Raw genomic sequence first — 25,672 nt, 5'->3', positions numbered from 1 at the left:
GGCTGATAACTCGGATTTAAAAAGAAAGGCGAGGAAAAGCCCCAGCCCCTTGCCTGCGCGGTCGGGAGGACGGGAGGGCGGCCGGCGCGGCGGGCCGGGCGCGGGTGCCGGTGCCGGCGGCCGCTGGGCGCCTGGATGCGCGGGCTGTAGGGTGGCGGGCATGGCCGACAAGCGGCGGTCCTCGCCAGGCACCACGATGAGCCTCAAGGCTCACGCCTTCTCCGTGGAGGCTCTCATCGGGGCCGAGAAGCAGCAGCAGCCGCCGCCGCCGCCGCGGCAGCCCAAGCGGCGGAAGCTGGGCGGCGAGGACGAGGCGGCGGAGGACGAAGGGGGCAGCGGCTGCTGCGCCAAGAGCTCCCCCGCCGCTGCCATCGGCAGGACCTGCGGAGACATAGACCTGGGCTGCGCCGCCCGCGCCCCCGCCGGTGAGTGCCGCATCGCGCCCCGCCGCTGCCCGCGGCCCCGCTCCTCGGCCGGGCTCGGGATCCCCTTTCCCCTCTGCCATCGGCGATCTGATTCCGCGTTATCCCTGTCTTTTCACGCTGCGTGGGCACCCACCACCCTTCCCGCTGGCCTGGCGGTGAGGATCCACGGCGGCCTTGGGACGCCGGCACGGGGCAGGGCGGCTGCCGGCGGGGCTGTGGGTGCCGCAGCGCGGGGGAGCGACGGCACGGGGCTGTCCCTAGCCCTGCTTCCAAGGAGAGGGAGAAGCGCTTGTACAACACATATGTGTATGTGCGCTGGCGAAAATGCATATGCAACTATGTATAGAATTATACGTGCATATATATATATATATGTATATACACACACAAAACACCTACATATATGTGTGTGGGCAATTTGCTGTGTGCGGACGGGAGCGCAGTTTCCCGCTGCGGGACAGAAGCCCGTGGCCAAACGAAATGCGCCGCCGGCCCCTCACCCCAGACCCGCTGCCGCCCGCCTCGGCGGGGGCGCGGTGCGGCGCCGGGGGCGGCTCGTCCCTGGCAGCCCGGCCGTCCTGCCGCGGTCCCGGCACTCGCATCGGCCCGCTACCCGGAGCCAAGGCTGCGGCCCGGGACGGGCCAGCGCAGGCCGTCGCTGCCGCCGGGCTAGCGCGGCGGCGGGTCGGCCGGGGCCGAGGGGTACCCCGGTCGCGAAGTCCGCTCTGCCCCGGCCGCTATCGCTTCCTCCGCTCTCTCCGCAGGCGGCTGCGAGGAGGGCTTCCTGGCGGCCTCCCCGCCCGCCTCCCCCGGCGGCTCCCCCAAGGGCTCGAAGCCCGGCTCGCCGCTGCCCACGCCGCAGGCGCCGAGGGTGGACTTGCAGGGCGCCGAGCTCTGGAAGCGCTTCCACGAGATCGGCACCGAGATGATCATCACCAAGGCGGGAAGGTAACGGCACCGCGGGGCCGCCACCCGCGCGCTCCCGGGGCGGGCGGGCACATCAAAGCGGGCGAAAACCGGGGGAACCCTCCAGATTTACGAGACAGGTAGATGGCGATAATGTTAGATGGGCACGGGAGCATGTGGCGTTTCGGGTTTCCTGTTCATTAGGGCGAGGTCTGGGAGCGCCGTGCCCTTCTGGGGGGAAGCTTTTCCCCTTTCTAGAGGCTACACATGGTAAAAACCTGGGAAGTATAAAAGTATTTGAACTTATTAGAAATTACAAAAACATATTTTATTGAATCCATATGCTACCGTCTGCATTTTCAGAGAGGCTTTATTAATGATTGAAACGCAGTCTTAAACAGCATAAAGCTACATTTGTCTTAAGAGAGTCCAGTCGGGGAATTTCTGTTTTATCTTACAGGTGCACTGAAATAACAGCAAAAACTAGTCAGCCACAGTCAGGTTTTTACCCTACTGCTTATTCAGAAATGGCGGAGATAGGATTTTTGTTTCCAGTAACGACTTTTAATTGATTGGTTTTTTTAATATATGTGTGTGTATATATATATATATTAGCACAGCAGCAAATACTGAGTAAACTGGAATAACTTTCAGGTTTATAAAATACAGAAGAGTATTTTATTAGCGCGCAGTCAGGACTTTTTTTTTTTTTTTTTTGGCTTCAAGAATGAAGTTTTCTGATAAAAAGCATGCCGAACTAAGAAGGGCAGTTTTATGTTAAAACCACCTAATTGGTTAATTAATCCGTTTCTCCACAGAAGAATCTAAATCTTGAACGTTTTGGTTTTTGTCTTTTTTTTTTTTTTTCCAGAAATTAGCTCGTAGATTTGTTTCTGCTTTCAATAAAGAAGTTTTACTATACCTTTCAAAGACAGAGTAGCTCTCGCACTTCACCTTTAGTAAGTTGCAGACAGGAAGTCCCGTCTCAATAAAGACCATATTGTTGGGTTAGAGCATGGCACATTGGCTTTTATAACTGCATCCTTGCGGTGTTATAATTGTATCACCGTGGATTTAGCTTTCTAATTCGTCGCTACAGCAATGATACACCATTTTCTGCTGTCAGTTGAAACTTCGGTGGCAATTTGCCTTTTTATAAGCCTTGGGCTTCCTGGGTGGAGGTGATGTTTGCACATCTCCAGGAATACATTTCTAGCTAATATCTCAAATGGGCTTTAAATGTGTGTACTGCTAAAAGTCTCGTCTCAAGCCCAAATGATTTACTGTCTAACAATAAAGTTGAAATGATGTGGTAATAGCTGTACTCCCAAAGCGTATCCCCAAACATATGAAGCATTGTTCGAGTAAATCCACTTTGGAAATCTGTTTTGACATATCGAATGGGCCATTTCATGGCTATGTAACTATAATCGTCCAAAAGGACTCTGTAGGCTAAAAGGAAGAACGAGAAAAATCCCACGAAGCGGTTACTTTTCCTAAACAACCATTCCCGAGTCTGTTTCGTATTAAAAATGACCTCTCTCTTTCCAATGTTCAGGCGGATGTTTCCCGCAATGAGAGTGAAGATCTCAGGTTTAGACCCACATCAGCAGTATTACATTGCTATGGATATTGTGCCAGTGGATAACAAAAGATACAGGTATGGTGGCTTTTAGGCAAAAAATATATGATGTAAGCTATAGGGTGCTTGGCTGTTGGAAGAAAATATTAACACAACATAAATTAGCAGAAGATCATATTTAACTGTCCTTAAAGACTCTTATTTTCACCCAGTCCATTTTAAAAGACCATATTGTACCAAGTATGCAAAAGCACTTAAAATTTGTGTTGAAGCTCTTTGTGATACATTTGCCTCACACTGTGTATGTACTGTGGCCAGATGCTCAGGTTTGGCTTTCAGAGGGCAGTTCTAGTGTGGTCAGGAAATGTTATCATATTTTATTCCTCATCCTGTCAGTGGGAATTATTTCCTATTAACAAATAAATACGAAAATGTACATTTTTCTAATGGTAAATGGTATTCACATTAATTAATAACATTAATAGCATGGATGTCTGAATAAAATACTTATATGCTGTCTTGGTCATGTTTCAAATTGCTTATATAATTTAATTTAAAAGCTGTTTATCACTGAGATGTTTGGTTGCTTAGACTCATAGGGGTAGTGTTTCTAATTACTGTTATTTAAAGAATTAATGGCATTATTGTCTGCAGAATGATGTGAACAACAAAAGAGGTTGTTCTATGAACGTTTAGGAGTAGAAATGATGTCCTGAAGCATTCGCTATTTCGAGGGTAGTTGTGTATTGAGGGAGCTGGTTGTGCTCTGCAGAAGCCACTGGTCCTGTAGAAATGTTTGCAAGATTGGGCCCGCAGCAGTTCCTGTTGAGAGTTGAAGCCATTTCCAAGGTGTTGCTTTACAGATGCAATCCCATGCACCAGAGTAGCCAGGGGGGAAGCCTGGCCAGAGTAGTTCAGTGGAGACAGGATCAGGTCTTTACCAATTGCGGGTTTGATTGTTCTAACCTATACTTAGCATAATGTAGGGAAAACCGCTGCAGATTTAATTCTAGAACTAGGAATATTTCAGACCAAGATTAAAAGGTTGGTTCTGCAGGAATGCTGCCTTGTGTCCTAAGCAAACGCTGCCCTGTGTTTTTCCTGTACTTACCTCATTGACTGCTATTTTGTCATTTTCTCATGGGATGTATAAGACCTTAGAACCATTTTAGATTTTGTTTTTCAACAAGGGGCACCAGATAAAAGGGCTGAGGATGCCCAGCATATACATTTAGGGGAGTCTTTCCTGTCTGTAACACAGAGGAAAAAATGGTTTTTTTTTCTTTGTACCAGTGCAGCGCAGTCCAAATGAAAACATTTTTCTTGCTTTGTGTTGCATGTATGCATTTACTTAATTTACTACAATCTAAACACATAGTTCCTAGAAGGTCTGACTAATTCATAAATTCATAGAAAAAGCAAGTTAGTAATCCCAAATTAATTAAAATGTTATACTAAAAATTAAAAGCAGTTATTCTGAGTATGAGTTGTTTAAACCTCCTTTCATTTAAAATAATTAGTCAAACTGACCTGCACTGTCTTCACAGTGTGATACGTGGTGCACAGGTAACTGAAGTAAGTTAACAAGAGTTGTATGAATGGCAGTATTTTCTTAGCTGACAAACTTGAATTTTTTTGTATTCATGTATTAGTATCCATGCCTTTGAGCTTTCCGCTAAATATTAATATTTTACATGTTTTACTTATTGCCTCTTCTCATTCTATTCTGTGCTTTGTATTGCTGACTGCTATTTCAGCTCTGGCTGTTCGTGCAGCTTCACACACTGTCTTGCAGATCTTTAAATTTCATAGACATGACAGCAGTCACACGGAGTCTAGTCTTTAGCTGACAGAGCAGATAGCAAAACTAATGGAAATGAGGAAAATCACATCTAGGTCTGGATTTCTAGCAAAATTTGACCTTATAAATATTTGGAAGCTTAAGCTGTAGCTCAAAATGTGTATTTATAACTAAATGTGTATTTATGTGTATTTATAATTTTATTTACTTTTCTAGGGAAAGCATATATGTAGTATAAACCAAGAAATGTAAAGTAAATAAAAAATGTTACAACAGTGATCTGGGTTTAAGAATTTGTCCCCAGGAGAGAATTTCACCACCATTCTAGAATCTACTATGCAGCTTGATCTGAACTGTATGGAGTGATACCTGCATTGGATCATTTTGTTTTCTGTTCTGATTATGTTGCTTGTCATTTTCTAATAAGGAACTGAATTGTTCAAAGATATGATTTGATAAAGTCTTTCTTGTTTTCATTAAAAAATACGTCTGAATTACTCGAATTTTACTGTACTTGGAAAAAAACCCCTTTCAATTAACGCTTTTTAAACTGCTTTGTGAAGTGTCTGCCCTCAAAATAGATTTTCTACCAAAGCAGGCACTATTGTCATAAAATCACCTCATCAGCATTGGCCTATCAAAGGAACTACAGACCCTGTGTTTTCATTTTTTAACCTTTTTGCAATACTGTTCAAGCCAATTAATACGGTCTACAGAAATATCGAGGGCATAGTTTCAAATATTTTCATTATTTTTCCCAATCATAATGTTCTTTCCCTTCAACAGCTTTATTTATAGAGTCTTATATTAGGTTCAACATGATAAATCTTCCAAATATGGAATTACTACTTAATTTGATAAAAGAAGGACCAGATTTGTTTGCTGGTGCCTTTTCAGAGCAGACCTGTAGCAGTCACTAAACTGACACCAGCTTAAAGCTCATTTTGAAAGCTAATGTTGAGACTGTGAGTGATTTTAGGAAGAGTAGGGTCACATCAGAGCATGAATTTTAACCTTATTTGTGCGGGTGCCAGAACTACGTTTTGAAACAAACAAAAAAATCTTTTTATTTATGTAAAATTGTGTCCTTTCATGTTTTTTTAATTGATGGGTTTTTGCTATGTGCATGGGCCCTAATTTATTAATGCTGAATGGGTCTAACAAATTGTTTTGGTGCTTGTGGTTAAAGGTATTTGTTTTCTTTTTATAGGTATGTTTATCATAGTTCCAAGTGGATGGTGGCAGGTAATGCTGACTCCCCTGTGCCGCCTCGTGTTTATATTCACCCTGATTCACCCGCCTCGGGGGAGACATGGATGAGACAAGTGATCAGCTTTGACAAACTGAAGCTTACCAATAACGAGCTGGATGATCAAGGGCATGTGAGTACTTGCTCTTCAGTGGCATTATGTGTAGGCACATTGCTCAGCCCTGAGAGGCTCTGACGTGCAGCTTCAGGGTGCCAGAAATAGGCTTGACTTTTCAGAGTTGTTTTGGAATTTTACTGTCCAGATCTAAAATCTGCTTACTTTCTGCTCCGATAATTAACTGCTTATTAGAGCCTGCTGTTTTACTCCCCCCTCAAAGAGAGAACTCCTTCTGCAAAGTAAGACTTTACAAGGCTAAATTGCCTAATACAGAGGGGCAGAATTGCTGTCAGTATTTCCCACCAAGCGTGCTACTTGCAACTTCTGCTACGATCGAAAAGCACGCTTAAATTCACAAGTGGCTAGAAGAAACATTAATAGTGTGTAATAACTTCACATGAATAAAAATACACTTAAGTATTTTCTTAACCTAAGCGTTTGTGTGAAACCCCGTGAGGTGTTAATAATTGCAGTCAAAGACAAACAACGTGGGAGCTGGGTTTGCTCCGATGATGATTTATTACATACCTTATGAAGCAAGACCCTCTCACAGCTGAGGCTCATTACTTCTGAAAAAACTGGCGAAGACGTATGCAGTATGAGTGTTCTGTTTGCAAGTTCTAAATTGTTTAGTTATGACATTATCTAATGTGACAAAATGTGTTATGTTAATATTTCCTTTTCTCTTCAAAACTGTTGAAACATGACAGATGTAAGCCAGTATCATTCCAGCAATCCTTAAAATAGTTTTACTTGACACCTTAAGAAATAATTAAAAAATGAGATTTTTTTTAGTCAGGGTGAAGTCTTTGATTTTACAAACCCCTGTAATAAGTGGCAAATGTTGGCATCCTTTCAGAAGGAGCATCAAGTTCCAAGTGGTGGAGTTTTAAGATGTTGGAGGAAAGTTTTGAGACAGGATGTGGATTCCATTGTCCTTAGCGTAAACCAATTTACTAACCAAGATGCTTTGTCCTTCAAGGAAAGGAGTGAAAGAAAACATACCTGGCACAGAGCACAAAGATACCGCACTCGTCTTTCTTTATGGTTGCAACTCTGACATTGAGCCAAGTATTTTGTTAATACATAGTCTGAGATTTTTCCCCTCATTTGTGTTTGCAAATGAGATTAACAGAGGCAGGAATACAGGAGAGTGGCTGAGCTAGCAAATGTGATAACAAGGATAAAAAGGCTTCCATTTGTACAGTAGTTTTCATAATTTTATTTTGTTCTTCCTTAAAAGAAATGTGGGGGTATTCACTGAAATTAACAATGCTTTTCTTAGGATAGTACAAAAGAGGTTTTATATTGCTTCTTTCCAGAATTACAGTTACAGAGTCTTCCTTGGCAGCATCCTTTTGAGTTAAGGTTAGCATATGAAATTCCCTTAGTTTCCCCAGCATTCGTGTATTTGGTACTCCTCTCAAGTGGGAGTTGTTTTCCCTGAATCCTGAGCCTATTGTAAGGGCTCTGAAAGTGAAGCAGATGCAAATGGATAAAATGTTGCTTTTCCAGCAGGGAGCTGGTTTTTGTACTCGCTGGATGCAGAGGGATGATCTGTGGGTACTGTGGTCCACCCGTGCACTTGCAGTTGCAAGCTGCCCTGCGATAAAATCTCAGCTATGCAGAGAATTGTGTTACTGTACTTTTCCATCCCAGATTTTAGCTTTGTTTTTGTTCTGAACCAAAACCTGTGGAGTGTACACAGCACACTGTTATTTGTCATATGGGGAGATATAAATTTTCTGGTTTTTAGTTAAGTATTTCAGCTTGGAAATGAGTGAAGCGAAGCTCAAGTACAGTGATTTGAGACACATTGAACTGATTCAGAGTTATGGCAGTACCCCTTCTCCCCAAAATGGAAATTTAAGTATTAAAATAAAAGGACAAAAGAAGGATGACTGTAAAATAATTTCATATTTCTCAAATCTGGGAAATTGCAAACATGTCATTCATAATTACCAGAAAAGGCAAAAGCAGAAAGCAGAAAAGTGTCTCTTCCAATGGGTACATTTTTTCTTTTAAAGCTATGGTAGTGTGGAATGCTGTATTGAAAAAGCTATGTAGCCTCTGAAAGCCTCTAGCAATAGTGGAAAATGAATAATCATATTTTGTGATGAATATAAAAAACCAATTGTTTCTCATAAGCAGGAGGAAACCATTTTTCTCAGGAGGGTACCAGGGGACGGATGGTGAATTAGAAGAGCTAAGAGTCAAGGCTGTCCCTCTAATATTTGTTCTTATATCAGATGTTCTGACTCTCCCACGCCTGTATGGAACATGGGGTATATTTTAGATTATTAGAAAGTGGGGTTTTTACCTCTCGTGTTTAGGCAGAGTGGCTCAGAGAAGCCTTGGTGGGGTTTCCACCAAGCAGCGTTGGGCTTTAGCTGTCGTTCTTTGGGAATGCTTTCCCTGCTTTCTGGTTCTGGCAATTTAATCCCTGTTGGAATTGTTCCTTTATGCTTCCTGTGCTTGTCGAAGGTGTAAGCTTTTGCAGAGTAGTTGTGTTGAAATCCCAGGGGTAGGTTTGGTCTTGCAGGCATTGAGGTAGGGAGCTTGCATGATATCAGTCTAGAACCCTTTTACCTATTCTAGAGTATTAACTCTCAGAATGTCTGAGAGAAGTGGCCCATGTCTGTGGGAATAGAGACAGTATTTGCAAATAGGCACTAAGGTAGAGTTCCTACACAGTATTTATGTTGTGGTAGTAGTTGGTGGCAGCCTGTTCATTCCCTTTGCACTGTGTTGCCCTGGGATTAGCATTCTGTGAAAGTAGATAAGCCATCTCTAAGAGACTCACTGCCCCAGTGCTTTCCAGATTTTGTGCTGCCTGCTGCTATTTTCATATTTCAAGTGGGAGTTTGTGACTACGCAGTTTTATAGTGCTGCTCAGCGGAGAGATTTTGAAGCCATATTGCACATAGGACACTCTCTGATACATGGGTTCCACTTGCAGTCTGAGGAGATGAGGCAAAATTTGTACAGACGTCTTTTCCTTGTGTGTTTCTGATCTCAAAAGGGAGTTTCAGGGTGAATTCCCTACTTTGGAAACACTGCATTCTTATAGAGTCGTTAAGACATGCACTGTGGCTTTTGTGTCTTTCATCTAAACTGTGATGCTAAGGAAAAGTAAACCTGGATTTTGCAGTTGTCACTGAAATGTGCATGGTCTGGATGCTCTTTGTTAATGCCTCTCATCCCTCTCTCGTCTGTGGAGTGAGTGCTGCATTGTAAAAGCAGTCTCTCCCTCCGGCTGGTTAGAGCTGGGTAATTTTTCTATTTCAATGCAGTTTTTAAACTGAATTTCAGTAGAGGGGAAAAGTCAATATTTTTTATGCTATTTTCCATGCTTTTCAACTGACTATTTTTTGATGCAGAGGAACATCTTTTAGCTTTTAGTGAAAATGAGGCTGTTAGTGTGTTAATTGTTCCTTGGTGGTTGGGGAGGGTTTTTTTCTCCATTTGAAAGTGGGGCGAGGCTGGAAACAGAGGCGGACTGTAACTGCCCAGACTTGGTTCCAAGTAGCGAGCTCTGCTTACAGTCAGTGGGCAGTTATATGTTCTTGTCACAATGAAAAGCTGTGAAACGTCAGCATTTGCACTTGCAGTTTTTGTCTTAGTACAGAGGGAATCCGTGCTCCTCAGCCCCACACACTTCCCTGACTGCAGAAAGCTTGAATGCTTGTGCTTTGGAGGGAGGATAAAGGAGGATTTTTGGCAAAAACAGCAGCAAGGACCGTGCCAGTGGTGGGGAGGTGACTGTGTACTCTTGACACTGCCAAGTTGCTGGAGGATTGGCATCTCCCCTGTGAAGGAGTATCTGGCTCTCATTTGTTCTGGCTGAGATGGTTGTGCCACAGTGGTGCTCATGCTCAGGGTCGGCTCTGAGGCCTCATTGTGGCAGCAGCTCTCAGAAGCCATTGCAAAGGTGATTGCAGCTTTGTGTGCCTGTAGGTGCTCTGGTCGCCTTTGCTCTGCCTCCTACCTGTGGGGTCCTTTCTGCGGTGTCTTCTGTTTGATTGCGATTTCTTGACAACTGCTGTGGCCAAAATACAATTTTACTTTTTGTGAGAGAGGTTTATTCCCCCATGAAGTGTTTTGATCTTGTTCTGAGAGGGCTTTGTAGAGAGAGGCAGGCTCTTCAACTGTGAGTTGAATGTAATTCCAGTTCATATTTGGGAACACAGCAGGACTTCTGATTGGGGTTTTTTGGTGTTGGATTTTAAGGGCATGAAGGAAAAGTTGCTGTTTCTGCACATAAACTGTTAGATCCTGTTGGTGCTTTTAAATGTGCAAGCACTGTGAAATGAAAAGCCAGAATCTCCTTTTTGTTAGCTTTTTCTTCACAGTAGCTTTAGGTGATGCTTTGAATAATAAAGCTAAAATGGTTTTGGAGTGGATGTTGTATCTCCTTCTCCTTTTATGTCCTATATTCATATGCTGCTCTTTAATTCACAGGGGCTTTACAGTTATGCATTATTTAGAGTTCAGAGTCCTTCAGATCACTAACAAAGATCCCATTGTTAGAAGACATGGTACAAAATCAAGAAAAAAGATTATTGCTACAGATTTGCTAGTTGCCAAACAGTGTGTCAGCACAGGAAATTTCAGTATAGGACAGGGCCAGACACGTGTCTCTTAGGGGATGACATGGATCAGTTTAGCTGTAATAGCCACCCAGATAAGCAGTGGGAGATGTTCATCTCCGTGCTGCTTTGATTTCACTTGTTCTGACGTGTGAGCAGAGCTCTTTGTGACTGCCAGGGTTATCACTGATGTGCGGGCAAGCAGTAGTTTGCACCACAGAGCTGATGGGGTCAAGTAATCCGTGTGGGAGCAGAACGTGGCGTGCTCAGTGGCATCCAGACAAATGGCAAGGCACAGAGTTGCAGGGGGTTTGAATAGTCAAACATCTTTCCTTGATCACGTCTTTTTCTGTTGCACCAGTATCTCCCCTGGTACCACTCGGTGTTCACAGGAAAACAGGATGAGGAGTGTGCTGTCCTCTCCATGTTTTCATTTTGTAGATCTTTGCCACTGGAGAACTGGAAGGAGTGTTGTAAAAGAGAAAACACTTTTGCATGATAAAAAATCTTGCTCTGTTCAAGATCTCAGAAACTCGAAAAAGACTTCGTATGAGAACATCCATAGGGCACTCCCTGGGCAAATTAAATGGAGCCTATGATGTCATTGTCAAATCCTTACTCAAAGGCTAATAAAACCCCCGATTATCCAGAAACTTGCCTTACCAAAACAGGGTCATGTAATCTGGCCAGGACCAAGTGTATTAAACTAATCAAACTCTAGTTTATCCAAATGAATGTAATGTCCTCTATATCGTTTGGGTGAATGAACTTCCACAGTGTCTGGCATAGAGGCTCTGTTCAGTGCTTGAGCACACGTACACTCTGAGGCTACTCAAGGAGCAGGAAATTAAAAAGCTTCCCCAGAATGTTGATTAGTAGTTCCACAGGCCAATAGCCATAGGACTATTTATTTATCAAGTTACTAATTTCTTAGGGCTTCCAACAATAATAGTTAAACTTAAAATTTTTTTTATTGAAATCTTCTATTTTAATAGTGGTTAGCTGAAGTGGAGTAAAATAGAGGAAAAATTCTGTATTTGCAATCTCCTCTAAAATTGTGATGCAGTACCAAGAGGTATTTGTGTGTTTAATTTTATGCCCTATGAGTTCATCCACTTCTTTTTTATAATTTATTTTTGATTGAGTTTTTGTATGTTGGGAGGGGTTTGTTTATTGAAATTCATCGTCTGTATTATAAATCGATTCCTATTAACACTTTGGAGTTTTGGATTTTGGTATCATTTTACTCTTAAGTTTATGCTTCTTCAAAGTGTGAGAGTCTCAGCTTGTGTTCCAGCCAAGACTTGTTTCCAGCCTTTGGGATATAAGGAAAAAATTGCTCCGATAGCATATCCTGAAGGTTCCAAAAACAAAAGGCAAATTTCTGCTGCTGTTAATCCTGTTAGATCAAATCCAGACTTCAGTGGAAAAAAGTGACAAAACTTTCATAATTCTAGTGGGACTTAGACTTCACTCCTGATTTCTCTCTTTTTTGTTTTCCTCATTTTTTTGAGCCAGTTTCAATTGAGCCAGTCTCTGAATTTGGAGCTCCTGAGTCGTAATTTTTAAATGCTTAGGGTTGGCAATAACATAAATGCACAGGGATTAGACTACTGTAACAAGAACCTTCAGAGGTTAAAGAAAACATTTGATTTCCAGTAAGTGGCATGGTAAACACATACCATAACCTGTTCCAAAAAGCTCTTAGTCCTGAAACAGCAGGGTGTCCTTTCTAATAAATGTTATCTTTTTCCTTTCATGACTATGTAGATTATCCTTCATTCTATGCATAAATACCAGCCTCGTGTGCACGTCATCCGAAAAGACTGTGGTGATGATCTGTCCCCTGTCAAGCCCATCCCTTCAGGAGAAGGGGTGAAAGCCTTCTCCTTTCCAGAGACAGTTTTCACTACTGTCACAGCATACCAAAATCAACAGGTAATTTGGGCTTTCTGATTAGCACTTTACAGGCTTTTCAGAGCAGTCCAGAGACATAAAAGATAGGAGAAAAGCAAATAGTTTTATTGTAACTCTTATTAAAATAAAATTATCTAAACCCTTTTTGTACAAGTAGCTTTCACTGGTAGTATTGCTGCAGTGCCTGGAGGCTATAGCTGAGACTTCGGAGATGTTGCATGTAAAAAATCATTCTTATTATGGAGATCACACAGTCTAATTAGCATGCTTAATGGTGTCTTGATTATAAATATAGCATTGAAGAACAAGGCAAAGAGCAGTCTGATTTTTAAAGGTGTTTCTATACCTTTAAATGTAGATACATGTCTGGATAGAATTTTTAAAGCACTTTTGTTCCTGACTCCAGTGCTTTTAATACTCCCAGGACCTTAACAGAGAAGCTGAGTTCTGAAGAAAGTTTCAGTAGTTTTTATTAACTGCATACAACTTATATTATTATGGGCAATTTATCTGGATCCACACAGATTCAAAGTCAAAAGTAAACTGCAGGTTGTATCACTCAGCTGTTTCTACCTCTCGTTGAAGTATTAGCAGACGTAATGACACCACAGTGAGTGTTGTGACATTTTATTAATTCCATATAAATTATTGCAGCTGTATTTTTTGAAATTACATATGCATTGATATCTTTACAAAGAGAAGGGCAGGAGAGCCACATAAATACTGAAATATAAGTATTTCGTGACTTTCCCATATATTAAAATAAATTACAGTTATTTGGGGTGGGGTGTATTTTGCTGGGTTTTTTGGTTGATTGGTTGGTTTGGTGTCTTTTTTATGGAGGATAATAACCTAGAGATAATCTTTCTTTTCACATTTCCTTCTTGACCAGTACAGAAATAAAATTTAATTTAAATTTTATTTCAGTCAGACAGTGTACTCTCCTAGGTGAAGAATGAAATTTGCCTCAAGTTTTTCTCAGTAATTCCAACTGCCATTTGGCAACTTTAAATACCTATTAGTTTCTCTGGGGATCTGTAAAAATAATGATCAGAAGATTGGTCCTTATTTTGCTGTTTCAGGACAACCATCTTAAACCATACAAATATGAAGATGTTTCTATTGTCAGCTTACTTCTGTCAGAAGAGTTGTTTTCTCTGCTACTTACCTAAGTTGAAAGATAGTAATTTCTCTTAATCATATTCACAGATAACTCGTCTGAAGATTGATAGGAATCCATTCGCCAAAGGCTTTAGAGATTCAGGCCGTAACAGGTAGGTGTTGGGAAGGAGCTGGGCTTGCTCCTGCTGACAGAATCAGTTTGTGAAGGCTGTTCAAGGTGAACACTTGTACTTAGACACAAACTAATTTGAGAGCTCGTACTCCTTGAGGGACCACTCAGTAATGTTCTCTATGGTGAGCTCACTTTGCTACACCTCTGACCATCTAGGTCAAGAACAGGCTGGCACTCATGAACTCAAGTTTCCTTTCAGTGGAAGCAGTGAGACACCATGAAGGCTGCAAATGGACTTAATGTATCCTCAGGTCTGTGATTTCATGCTGCGCTTGAAATCTCCTCTTTCTCCTGGCTGGAGACACAAGTTACAGATACCCTTGTCAAACTCTAAGCCCAGGTTCTCTTGCATGGAAGTGGCATATAACACAGATGGACGGCTTGTTTCCTCCTAAAGGGGTAGAAACTGCTTTGTGCAGTAACCTTACATTGAGTATACTTGCCTAGGAGGTGGAAGACCTGTGTTCAAGGGTCTACTTAGTCTAAGAAGTTTTAAATCCACTTCCTAGGTGAATACCTTTTCTAGCAGGCTATAGAAGATCTTGAAATGAGACTGGTTTCCACCTCTTCTGTTGCGGATGGACTGATTAATTGCTTATTCTCTCTTGATCCACGAATCTTTCAAAATTGCAATGGGAAATCTGAGTAGTGCAAAGTGGAGATTTGGGTCTGGTCCGGGCTGCCAGGGCTGATGAGGTATTTTACCCAACGACTGTTTAATGCAAGCTAATTAAGCCTGCTTTGAATTGTATGTTAAACCATTTCAGCTAAAAAAGCGCAGTATTTTATTGTGGTGTATATTATACTTCAGTTCCAGCAACCACATTGCATTTGGTGTCTGCAGCTGCTATATTTATGACAAGCCTTGCAGAGAAGGGAGCACTGTGTGCTGGTAGGAATGATCAGAGAGTTTCTTTTTGATAGTTACTTTATTGAGCTTGTCTGTTAGCAGATGCTACAGCATTAAAGCCTGTTTTTTGCCTACACCTGATTTACATGCAAGCTGAGACTGGACAGCAAATGAGAGTAGTTTTTAGAAGATGAATACTTACAGAAAGGATGAGGTTTTTGTAAAGATTTACAGGCATTCACTGTTAAGTATCTTTTCAGTATCTTTGAGATTTTGTCTTCTAGCAAGAAATAATTATCCATGCTCTGCAGCCCAAATGGGATGTCCCAGGCACTGACATAAATAGAGTTTGGCAGTCCTTTGTAGCCTTCTAGTTAGAAATTAAGTGAACAGCAGCTTCCAGGTAAATGCAGTGTCTGAAGCAAAACATGCTCTGTGTACTTTAGGAAGAAAAGGGTTGCCATACGTGCCCTGTTTGAAAGCTCTCTCTCATAGACAGTGTCTCTGTTACGCTTGCTCTTTGCAGAACTATAAGATAAGTACTAAGGAACTTCCTAAGAAGTGTGAAATCCTGATCCTCTGAAACTTACAAGTTTAGGTAGACTTGGAATTTCTTCCATTATGTTATATGAAACAAGAGAAGATACCCTTTAAAACAGAAAGGAAAGAACTGTTCAGAAACCAGTTTTGAGCAGGTCTTAAGATGGCAGGACAGCTCTGGTATTACCTGAGGACAGTGTAAGAGTACTGCATCTGCAACCGCACAAATACAGTTATGGGACTGGGTGTATCCAGAGAGGTGTTTTTTGTTTGGCTGCTAAGAATAGTCTGGTTCAGGCATTAGAAAAAAAGCTGGATATTTTGTATGGAAGACAGTTATTTTTTATGGAAATGGATTAAGAAGGCCAGTCCTGAAGGAAGAGCCATCACCTGTAAAGTATTTTGGAACAGCCTTTAAATGAGGTCTGAGTGCTTTTACTCTACAAACACACTCGTTACAGAATTGACTCTGCAAACTCTTGTTTGCTGCAAATTGACATTGCTTTACTGAGGTCGGTATTGCTGTTTTCTTTTATAGTCTGCATTACTGGGTAAGTGTGTTTGGGAATTCAGCTCAGAATTTTAATTGTCAAGGAAAATTTCTATGCATTTATTCAGTCCATTATTAATTTACTCTGTTACTAAATACTGAAATCAAATGTTAAGGTTCTGTTACTCTCATTGTTCTAGCTGGTAGGTTTATCATTGAGGCATTTTAGTCTGCAACAAGTTTAAAAAAATACTGTGGTAAAATTATACGCAGCTTTTCAGCATTGCTTTAATAATTGCAGCTATCTTACTCTGCACTGCTGCATGCAGTAATTCTGTTTAGCTAAAAATATGCCCTTCTAGGTCATTCCTGTTCAGTCCCATAGGCTATTTTACAGAAATCAGTAGCTTCACCTTTTAAAAACATTCCCTGTGCATTTGCAAAGTGCAACAGAATTTATGTGCTGAGAATAGTTTCATTCTTCAGGTGGGCCTTAAGTTTGACCCTATAAAAACTTTTACTCAGGAAAGGACCAGAATTTCTCCCTTTAAATACTTTGGGAAAAACATAACTGTTTTGTTAAATAAACTTGGGCATTTGATAGCGCAAATTAGGGTGGTGATAAAATGTGGAAATTGTTCGAAGGCATCTTGTATAAATTATCGCCTTGGCTACACTCCTCCAGGAGGTGGCTTTTATCTCCACTTTAACTAGAAATGAAAATTCACCATTACTGCAGAAAATTAAGGCTATCTTTTTAGTCCAGGTTCAGCTAATAAATGCTTCATAAATGTTTCCTGACAGACATTTGTGCTCCTGCTGGAAGGAGCAGTATCAGAACATGTTGGTTGCTTCACATCGGGCTATTTGCATAATTCAAGTTTACAAAGTGCTGCTGCTCGAAGGCAAGCCCTTGTATTTGGTGTGTGCCTGATGCTGACACTTAACAGGCCTCTGGGGCCCAGCAGCCAAAAATAACACCAAAATTATACCTCTAAGCATATATACCTCTGAGGTGCATTATTCATAAATAATTGTCAGAAAACAGATGGGCCTTTACATTCAGGAAACAGAGATTCTTCTAATTAGTGTCTGCCACCGTTGTCTACACAGTCACTTCTGTTTTCTCAGGACACTGGCAAGAAAATAAACGAAGACTTTTAGTTTCTAAAGGCATTTTGCTTAGCAGGTAGTAACCAAGACAACGTTGCTTTATATGTGATTTTAGTAGCAAAACATCTGTACGCCCATGCCTTGCTCATGTTCTGAGTGTGATTTTCCAGCTCATCAGTAATGACTGGGAATTCTGTTTTAATAGAAGTTGTCAGCGGATTACCTTTTTTCTAGGAAGAAATAGCAGATCATCCCTCTGGATGATCTCTTTAAGAAATATCATACTAGCAAAACATTTAGCATCGTTTTAGCCAAGTCTTCCCACTCAAACAGCTGTCCCAAAAGACCCAAAATATTGAAATAGAGAGCCAGGCTTGTGGAATTGGAAAACACTTTGTGTGGTGTGAGCCCAGTGATTGCAGGTCTCTGTGGTCTCGTGGATAGGCTGTAAGGCTCTTTTCTAAAATGCAAAGTCAACTTCAAAATAATCCTGAAATCTTACTAATTTTTATATGTTTCTGAGGTAGAGTATCCAGAGATGTGTGGCAAAATACAGGTTGCTTTCATGACACCATGATTCTTTTGTTCTAAATAGAATGGGACTGGAAGCTCTGGTAGAGTCTTACGCCTTCTGGAGACCTTCCCTGAGGACGCTTACATTTGAGGATATACCTGGGATACCCAAACAAGGTAACAATTGTCTTTGTGTTCTTTCAAAACAAAAACCAAAGAAGATGAAGCTTTGCCCATCATACCTTACGTAAGTCTAGGTAAGTGTGTCACTTGCAAGACAGAAACAACCAACTAACCACAGTGCACCCATCCCCCCATATCAGTTATTCTAAGTTAGAAAACGAATGCTAACTCAACCACTGTGGCAATAAAAATGTTAGATTGTAAACAAAAATCAGATCACATGTGGAGGAGAATGCCAGTTAGACAAGAATTGAACAACCTGTTCCTTAGCATTATGCTCTGGCTAGTTACAAAAGGTAGAGATCACTTACAGATAACTTCTGTTGTACACACCCAAATCCCAGTGTAGGAATCACTTGTGTTTTTAAGAAAAAAAAAAAAAAAAAAGGAATTAGAATAGAAATGTTCTCAAAAGGAAAGAAAAAATAGTAGGGCGCTTAATTTTTTTTCTTCTTAGAACCCCTTCTTGATTCTTAAAGACCTGTAAATTGTTCAGTAAGTGGGCTAACAAACTTTATCTGCATCCTAGAGCTTAAAAAATTGGATCTCCTCTCCATTTTGCTTTTTCCTGCTCCTCACTCTTTGTTGGAAACCTCTTTGTTTCCACTTTCCCCATTGTGCAGGTAGTGTCATAAGTGAGAAAAATATTTAAATGGCCTATTTGGACAGAGAATGGAATCTCTGTACTCTTTTCTGAGTTCTTTTATTTCCAGAGTACACCAATGCATGTAGAAAACCTCTCAGCCTTTTCCCAGCTAAATCAGACATATTGCTCCCAATTCTTCACATTTTCTGCTACCAAATTTACAAACATCCAGTCTGCTTTCTTGATAATGACCGCAAAGTTGTTAAACCTCCTCAGAGCAAAAATCCAGAAAATCCAGAAATTCAAAAAATCACTTTTGTCAGCTTCTTAGTTCACTCCTTCAAGAGATCTTGAGCATCAGTCCTTGATGTGGGCAACTAAAAGGTTTTGTGCCAAGTCAGAGATACATTGAGTGAGTGTTGGCAAAGTTTTGGGTGGATCATGGGGGTGAGGGGTGGTCTCATCAGAGAGGCCTTTAATGAGAAGTTAGATTGAGACCTGAAATCCCCTGTAAGACTCTGTAAGATTGAAAGGCAACTGATGATGCAGGCAATCTGTTTAGGAAAAAGACCAGCTTCATTGGCTGTTTGTATGTAGGAGCATTGTTTGAGAGCACAGGAACTGCTGCTATGAACGTCTCACCCTTTTCTGCTGTTACCTGAGGTTAAGAAGATTGTTGAAGTTACTCTTGATATTCTGAGGATGGAAACTGGGATACTTGCAAAATCTGTAGTCACCTATACCTTGGACATAGAGACTTTCCGAAAGACCCCATTTGAAATTTGTCCTGGTTGTTAATGCTGAAAGTGCCCATCTTCAGGTAGTGGAGGCATTGATTGAGATTAAAAGAAAAATATGTCTTATACCAGGATTTCTGTAATGTGGCCGTGTCTAATGGTGCTTTGTGCTTGTGGTATCCTGTTAACAGAGAAGAAGCAGCAGGCAGTGTTCATTAATAATGTATTTTTCTTTTTACTAGCTCAGCTATTATGATCAACTGTTAGCTTATGGACAGCATTTATTTCTTTGCAGCATCAGGCTGCTTCATTGTTAATGTGATTCGTAAACAGGAGGTCTTCCTTTTTAAGTGTCTTCTGCCTGGGAGACTATAAAAGGCCCCAGTAAATTTTTCTACGCTGAGTTTTCAGGAAGATACAATCTTTTAAGAAAAGGAAATGTTTCTTGCAGCTGGGAAACTTTCAGTCCTGAGAAAAGGCTTCACCTGTAGCGAGCAGTGTGCTTTCAGGAGCATTCAGCACTGGGATTTGTAATGTAAAAAGTTCTGATACCAGTAAATTAACAATTTTCAAACAGTTGACTCCAAATCTACCTATTCAAGGAATGAAGCAGCTATGCACATTGTTCAGCCTACACTTTTCCTGAAGTTGTTCTGAACCTTTTTGGTTGTTCTCAGAATTTTCTGGTTTGAAGTCAGAAATTTTTTGTTCTGAAGTTTTGTTCTGAAGTTGGGAACTTTCCTAAAGCTGTTATCTGTGAGAGCCTCTGTCATCTGAGCTAAGGAGCTGGTTCCTCAGGTGGTGCTCTGACAGTGACAGTCAGGCAGAGAGTGCTTGAAACCCATTCTGAACTGTAGCAAGAGCATAGACAAGCCAAAAATCATAATTTTGAAGAAGGCATCCTGTGATGTGGTACTCACTTGGTTACATCTTGACTGCCATGCAATTTCCTTCCATGTCATATAAGGAGCAGTTAACCTTTTGGGCAGGAGCTCTAAGTACTGAGTGATGGCTGTAAAAATGTAACTTCGGTTCTCTTTCTTGGTCAAGGCGTTTCTTTAGATATATGCATGTGGTTTACTCACACATCCTCCTGCACATGTATGTAAAAGTTTTTAATTGATTTGATTTGGATTCTATCTCAAGGGTTGTTATAAAAGGCAAAGGTCTTGATCTGTTACCTAGGAAATGGACCTTTCCCAATGTGCTTCTTACACTGTAATATTCTCTTCCAGGAAATGCAGGTTCCTCTACTTTACTCCAGGGATCTGGCAGTGGAGTGCCATCTACCCACCCTCACCTTCTACCAGGTTCCCCTTGCTCATCTCCAGCCTTCCACCTCAGTCCCAACACTAGCCAGCTGTGTACCCTTGCTCCAGCTGACTACACAGCTTGTGCCCGCTCAGGCTTGACCCTGAACAGATACAGCACTTCCTTGGCTGAAACCTACAACCGGCTCACGAACCAGACCAGTGAGACCTTTGCACCCCCAAGGACTCCCTCCTATGTCGGTGTGTCGAGTAGCACAACTGTGAATATGTCTATGAGTGGCAATGAAGGGGATGCATTCAGCTGCCCGCAGACTGGCTTATCCATGCAGATTTCAGGGATGTCTCCACAGCTCCAGTACATCATGCCTTCCCCATCCAGCAATGCCTTTACTGCTAATCAAACCCACCAAGGCTCCTACAACACGTTTAGACTGCACAGTCCCTGTGCGCTCTATGGATATAACTTTTCCACATCCCCTAAACTGGCTGCCAGTCCTGAGAAAATCGTTTCTTCCCAAGGAAGTTTCTTGGGGTCCTCACCAAGTGGAACCATGACGGATCGGCAGATGTTGCCCCCTGTGGAAGGAGTGCACTTACTTAGCAGTGGGGGGCAGCAGAATTTCTTTGACTCTAGGACCCTAGGAAGCTTGACACTCTCGTCTTCTCAAGTGTCTGCACATATGGTTTGATGAAGCCTTTAAGTAAAAGTACAGTATGTTTGGTGTCTACAATGTATTTCTTTTGGAATATGAAAGGACACTCGATGTAGCTTGTAAAGTGTCTGTATATATAATATGAGAGGAAGTTTCACTAAAATTTTGTCTTGCTTGTGGCCAGATTATTCTCCTATTTTGAGTTACACAGAGTTTGCTGGAGTGCAGACTGCTTTAGTTTTCTGGTATAATACACTTAGTTGTATAACACGTTGGGACATATGCAACAAATTAAGTAAGGCTTCCTCCCCTTTCCCCCTCCTCTGTTGTAACCCTTTAAAGAATGAAGTGACACTTGGAGTATTAAACAACACAAAAAAGCCCACTTACATTTCCTACTAGCGAGTTTCTTTAAAACCTTCATACAATAAGCTGATGCACCAAAGGCATTTTACAAGTTTCTTCCCTGTTATAAGGGATACAAAGGGTATTTGGGCTTCTTAGTGTTAAGCATCAAGCATCCAGCCTAAAATAGAAGTTTAGCTAATGGATTATTTACAAAGTAAACGGAATGATTCGTTTGTCTTCTCATGATATGCTGTTTTTAGCTTATCAACAGCACAGCATTGTCACTAGGATTTGTTTTTTTCAGCATTAGTCTAGATTTATGATTATATATTTGAGACAAATAAAGCGTATTCAAATTGTGGTGATAGGAATAATATAAACCAACAGCACTAGAAGCAGCATTCCTTTGTATGAAATGAACTTTGGGGTGCTTAATTTTTGTCAAAGGAAGGGCTTGATGCATTCTTTCCTCCATAAATATTGCCTATAAGACATTTACTGGACAGTAGGATATTCTAATGTATCTTTGTTTTTGTATTTTTACTTTTTTAAAGGAAAATGCAGGTTTGATTTAGGAAAAAAAAGTGAGCAGGATAAGAAATTCCATTATTGGTTTTACCTGTTTTGTGTGTGATGTGTTTTGGGTTTGGTGTTTTGCTATTTTTTTGTTTGGTTGGTTTTTTAATGAGGGCGAAAGGTCGTGCATCCTGAATATTTCAAAAATGTATCACCTGTATCAATAAGGCAGATGACCCAGTTTGTCCAAAAGTGTTTCTGGAAGCAGAACGTTGTCATAGCTGCCTTCCTGTTGCTCTGGTTTTGTCCTGGAATTGGACAGGTTTCTTTCATTCCCACCTCTGGTTTCTAAATGGCACTTGTAAGAAAGTAGATCACCATCTGCTCCTGACCAGACTTCTCCAGAGTGACAAGGACACAGAGAGTCATTTACCATGGTCAAATTTCTGCCCTCATCTTCACCTGCACAGCCCAGGTGTGTATCAGTCCTCCCACAAAAGCTGCCTCTCAGCTGCCTGTCTGTCAGAGCTGAAACCCAGAGGTTCAAATTTTAGTGCTTGAGAGAACAGGTCATCTTCAACAGTATGCTAATCCTCATTTATATTGTGCAGGTGATGTAAAGGCATTCTAAGGTGGGTACAGATGTAGTTGAAAATACTTCCCTAGTCAGCACTGAAGGAGATTAAGGTCTTTCAGGTTTTATGTTTGTTGGATTTTTTTGGTAAAGGTGAATTTTCATGTTTCTCAAGTGTTCCTATATCTTTTCTGGCAAATTGTGGGCTTAAACACTCTCACTTCAAGAAAGACTCATTCCAGCTAACATTTCTTCAGTGAGATGGAGATAATGCATGCAGAAACAGCCCTCTTGCTACCTCTGCTTACTTGGGAATAGAACAGCAATCTTTATGCCTCTGCCTGAAGAAGACTTTATTTCTATCAGTTATATATCTGTGTCTGTTAAAGATATGTATAAAGTTCTCATTCAAAGTTAGAAAGAGAAGAGGATTCAATTGAGGTGATGTGGGCTTCCTTCTTTGCTGTCTCAAACTTCCTAAGTGACCTTTCTGAGTGAACCTAAATTCTCTCAGTCTCTATTAGATTTTTTTCCTTCTGAAAAATGTGGTAATAGCACTTCTCTTCCTCTGAGGAAGGGGTGACAGTACACTGAAAATGAAGATCATTACGTCCGCTGTGCTGTGGACAGTATGTTACAGATGAATGGCTGGGTAGGGTTCATATATGAGGATAATGAAGAACATGCGTGGTACTTGGGCTCTGTCGCTGGTCTTGGCAGTGCAGCGTCCTTTGAGGCAAACTTCCTAGAAAAGACCTGCAATGCTAAAAGCACTATTCAAACTCATGATAATGGTTTGTGAAATGGTTCTAAGGTGTGTAGGTGATGGGCAAATTTTCAGCTGTCTAAATTGTCATAGATCTCTTGGTTTAAATTAAGAAGTGATTTGTGCTTAGTTATTCCTGCTCTAGCCAAAACTGAAATTTTGCAGTTGGAAAAACACTTAAGTGGAAAGATGGTACAAGTAATCTGTACTTGAAAAAGGGTAATTACCCGTATCAACTTAAGAGCTGTGACTGGGTAGAAATGTGGAAGAGCTAAATCATGCATGTTCCTATAAGGAAAAAAAAAAAAAAAGGGTCGTGCATGGATGTTCATGGTGGTGCTTCTGTCAAGACTATGTACTTTATTGTCTGGGAATTTTTTAGAACTGGTCTCTTATTTTTCCTCAAATTATTCTTATCATATAACCACACAATATCATTTCATTTGTTCCTTAAAATTTGAATAATATTGTAAATACTGGTTTGTCATTGTGAAAAGACTAGCTTTTTTATCAATACAGTAAATGCTATATATGCATTATAACTATAATGATATATCTGTATTTTACAAAAATGCCACAGAAAATATATTAAAGTGTGTATTCAAACACTTTTTACTACATTTGGAAAGCTGAGAGGCTTGGGCCTATTTTTTTCGCTACAACTTCAGCAAGACCAAAGACAGTGTCTCTAAGGTAAGCTCTGAATTTCAGAGATTTAATACAACAAGCTCCAACAAGTACGCAATTCTTTAACCATCTGCAATTGAACCTCTCTTATTATTTCTATGCAAAACGATCATCCCAACAGATGCTGTGTACCAGGAGATACTCAGGCTGAAAGCAGAGCTGTGAGGTTTTTATGTGGGGAAAAGGGACTGAGCTGCTTGCCAGGGTCTTTAGCCGGTAATGGAACTTTGGTACTTCCTCATAGCCCATGTCATCCCAGCTCCCAGGACCAGTTCAGCTGCCCTGTATCAACTGGATTTGAGAACTTAGCACTCCATGTGGGCAGTTTCTTGGGCCAAACTATTCATGTTTTCTCTCTCTGTATTTCTTTGGTAATTTGCCCTTTAGTTCTGCTAGTTCTAAATGCAAAGAGCCATTGATTTTGAAGGCAGAATTTACAACCTATAATCATCTTGGCCTACTGTTACTCAGCAATGAGCACCATTTCTCCCCCCAGAAATACTATTATGCATAGTGGCCTTATTTCCTATTGTACTGCAATAAATGATTCCATGTGACATAGGGCACAGGGCCTGAAAATCTGATTACTTCAGAGACTGGGGTTTCATAGTCACTTAACACCAGCATTGTTGCAAATGACCAGAATTAGGGCAAGAGAAGTAGGCATGAAATGCTTGATCATAAATATCAGGCCTCCAGAGAGAATGAAAGCTTCTGTTTTTAATAAGAGAACAGTCTTCTTTTTTTTTTTCTTTTCTGTTTTTTTTTTTTTGAATATCACAATCAGACTCTTAAGAGGGCTTACTTCTGCTTTGGTGAAGAGACAACTGGAGCAACTTGAAAGTCATGGACATTGTTGTCATTAATACTAGTATGCCTGTACCTTAAGCAGTTCAAGAAAAATAAATATAAATCATCATCAGAAGTAGCTCACAGGTTCTATGGGTATATTTGTCTTGTAAAGATAAAATATCTAATTAATCTGTGTAGAAGTGTGTTTAAAAAGGTTTCAATTTATCATAATAAATTAGTGCTTTTTTGGGGCTGACTGCACTTCAGATGACAAAACTATTAATTTGTCAGTTGAGCTCTTCATTAACATGATCCTCAAGATTCAGTATTTTGCCTTGAACAACATGAAGTTGTAAATAGGTCAATTTGAAATATGTAAAACTGCAGGAAAATTCGTGTTCTGCCCTATGTTCCACCATATTCCTCAGTTACGTGGTTGATTCGAAACACTGATATGCCAAGGTGACACACACTTTTAAGAGGTCGTGACTTGCTTCATTAGGAAATAACATTTCTGGAGAATTCAACTTGCTTTAAATGGTTTTTGTCAGTGCTGTTGTGTTCAAGCTCTGAAAAGGTGTTTGTTACCCAAAAAGAGCAGAAGTCCTTTGCAGTCACCACTTACTCTTGAAAAGCGGTGTTGAATTGGCCATAAAACCATCTCAGATAGTCAGTGCCCAATGCCCAGACAGAGAAATTACATCAAAATGAGAATCTGAATCTTCTGCCTCAGTTTTAGAACTTGAAGCCCGTAAAGTAAGTGTTTTCAAGAAGCATCAGTAAATCAGATCAAATACTGTGGGCAAATAGAAACACTCACCTGACCTTCATTTGGGTGTCACTTTCGGAGGTTTTTTGGCACTTAAATAGTTAATATCTCACATCTTCCACCACTGCAGAATGAACATTAAACTTCCATGAGCTGGATACAGTTCCAGATTTTTTCTTTGAGGCCTTTCTAAATGTTGGAGGCAGCACCCAGGTTTCAAGACCTGGGCTCCAGTTTTGCAGCAGGGAATGGCGGGAGACAATGGAGATGGCACAAATGGACCCTGCAGTGCCACCACACCCTTTTGGAATGTCGCAGGTGCTGTGGCAGCACCCACAATGTGTAGTTCTATCCAAGCATATCTCAGTGCACCTCTCACAGGACGCTGTAGCCTAAACTGAGA

General features: G+C 41.0%; 1 protein-coding gene across 1 annotated transcript; it reads left to right on the top strand.

The window, feature by feature from the left end:
• The first annotated feature begins 6 nt into the window (after positions 1–6).
• TBX18 (T-box transcription factor 18) lies at positions 7–24,779 on the top strand. The gene is made up of 8 exons (XM_042017028.1): positions 7–425; positions 1,190–1,373; positions 2,890–2,991; positions 5,925–6,096; positions 12,441–12,608; positions 13,797–13,861; positions 17,470–17,564; positions 20,129–24,779. Exons 1-8 carry the CDS (start codon positions 161–163, stop codon positions 20,851–20,853), a joined length of 1,776 nt encoding a protein of 591 aa, XP_041872962.1. The 5' UTR covers positions 7–160; the 3' UTR covers positions 20,854–24,779.
• The last annotated feature ends 893 nt before the right edge of the window (positions 24,780–25,672 follow it).

This window comes from Corvus kubaryi, unplaced genomic scaffold (genome assembly GCF_017639235.1).
Source record: "Corvus kubaryi isolate FWS band 111438036 unplaced genomic scaffold, C.kubaryi_AGA036_p1.0 split3-73, whole genome shotgun sequence".
In the NCBI taxonomy this organism is placed as follows: domain Eukaryota; kingdom Metazoa; phylum Chordata; class Aves; order Passeriformes; family Corvidae; genus Corvus; species Corvus kubaryi.
The sequence above is the reverse complement of the archived record's forward strand: the minus strand, read 5'-3'. Positions and strand labels throughout refer to the sequence as shown.

Bases quoted from the DNA above. Each gene is read 5' to 3' on its own strand.
- TBX18 (XM_042017028.1), top strand. From the start codon at position 161: ATGGCCGACAAGCGGCGGTCCTCGCCAGGCACCACGATGAGCCTCAAG. The intron at 426-1,189 runs GTGAGTGCCGCA...CTCTCTCCGCAG, and splicing joins CGCCGCCCGCGCCCCCGCCG to GCGGCTGCGAGGAGGGCTTC. The intron at 17,565-20,128 runs GTAACAATTGTC...ATTCTCTTCCAG, and splicing joins ACCTGGGATACCCAAACAAG to GAAATGCAGGTTCCTCTACT.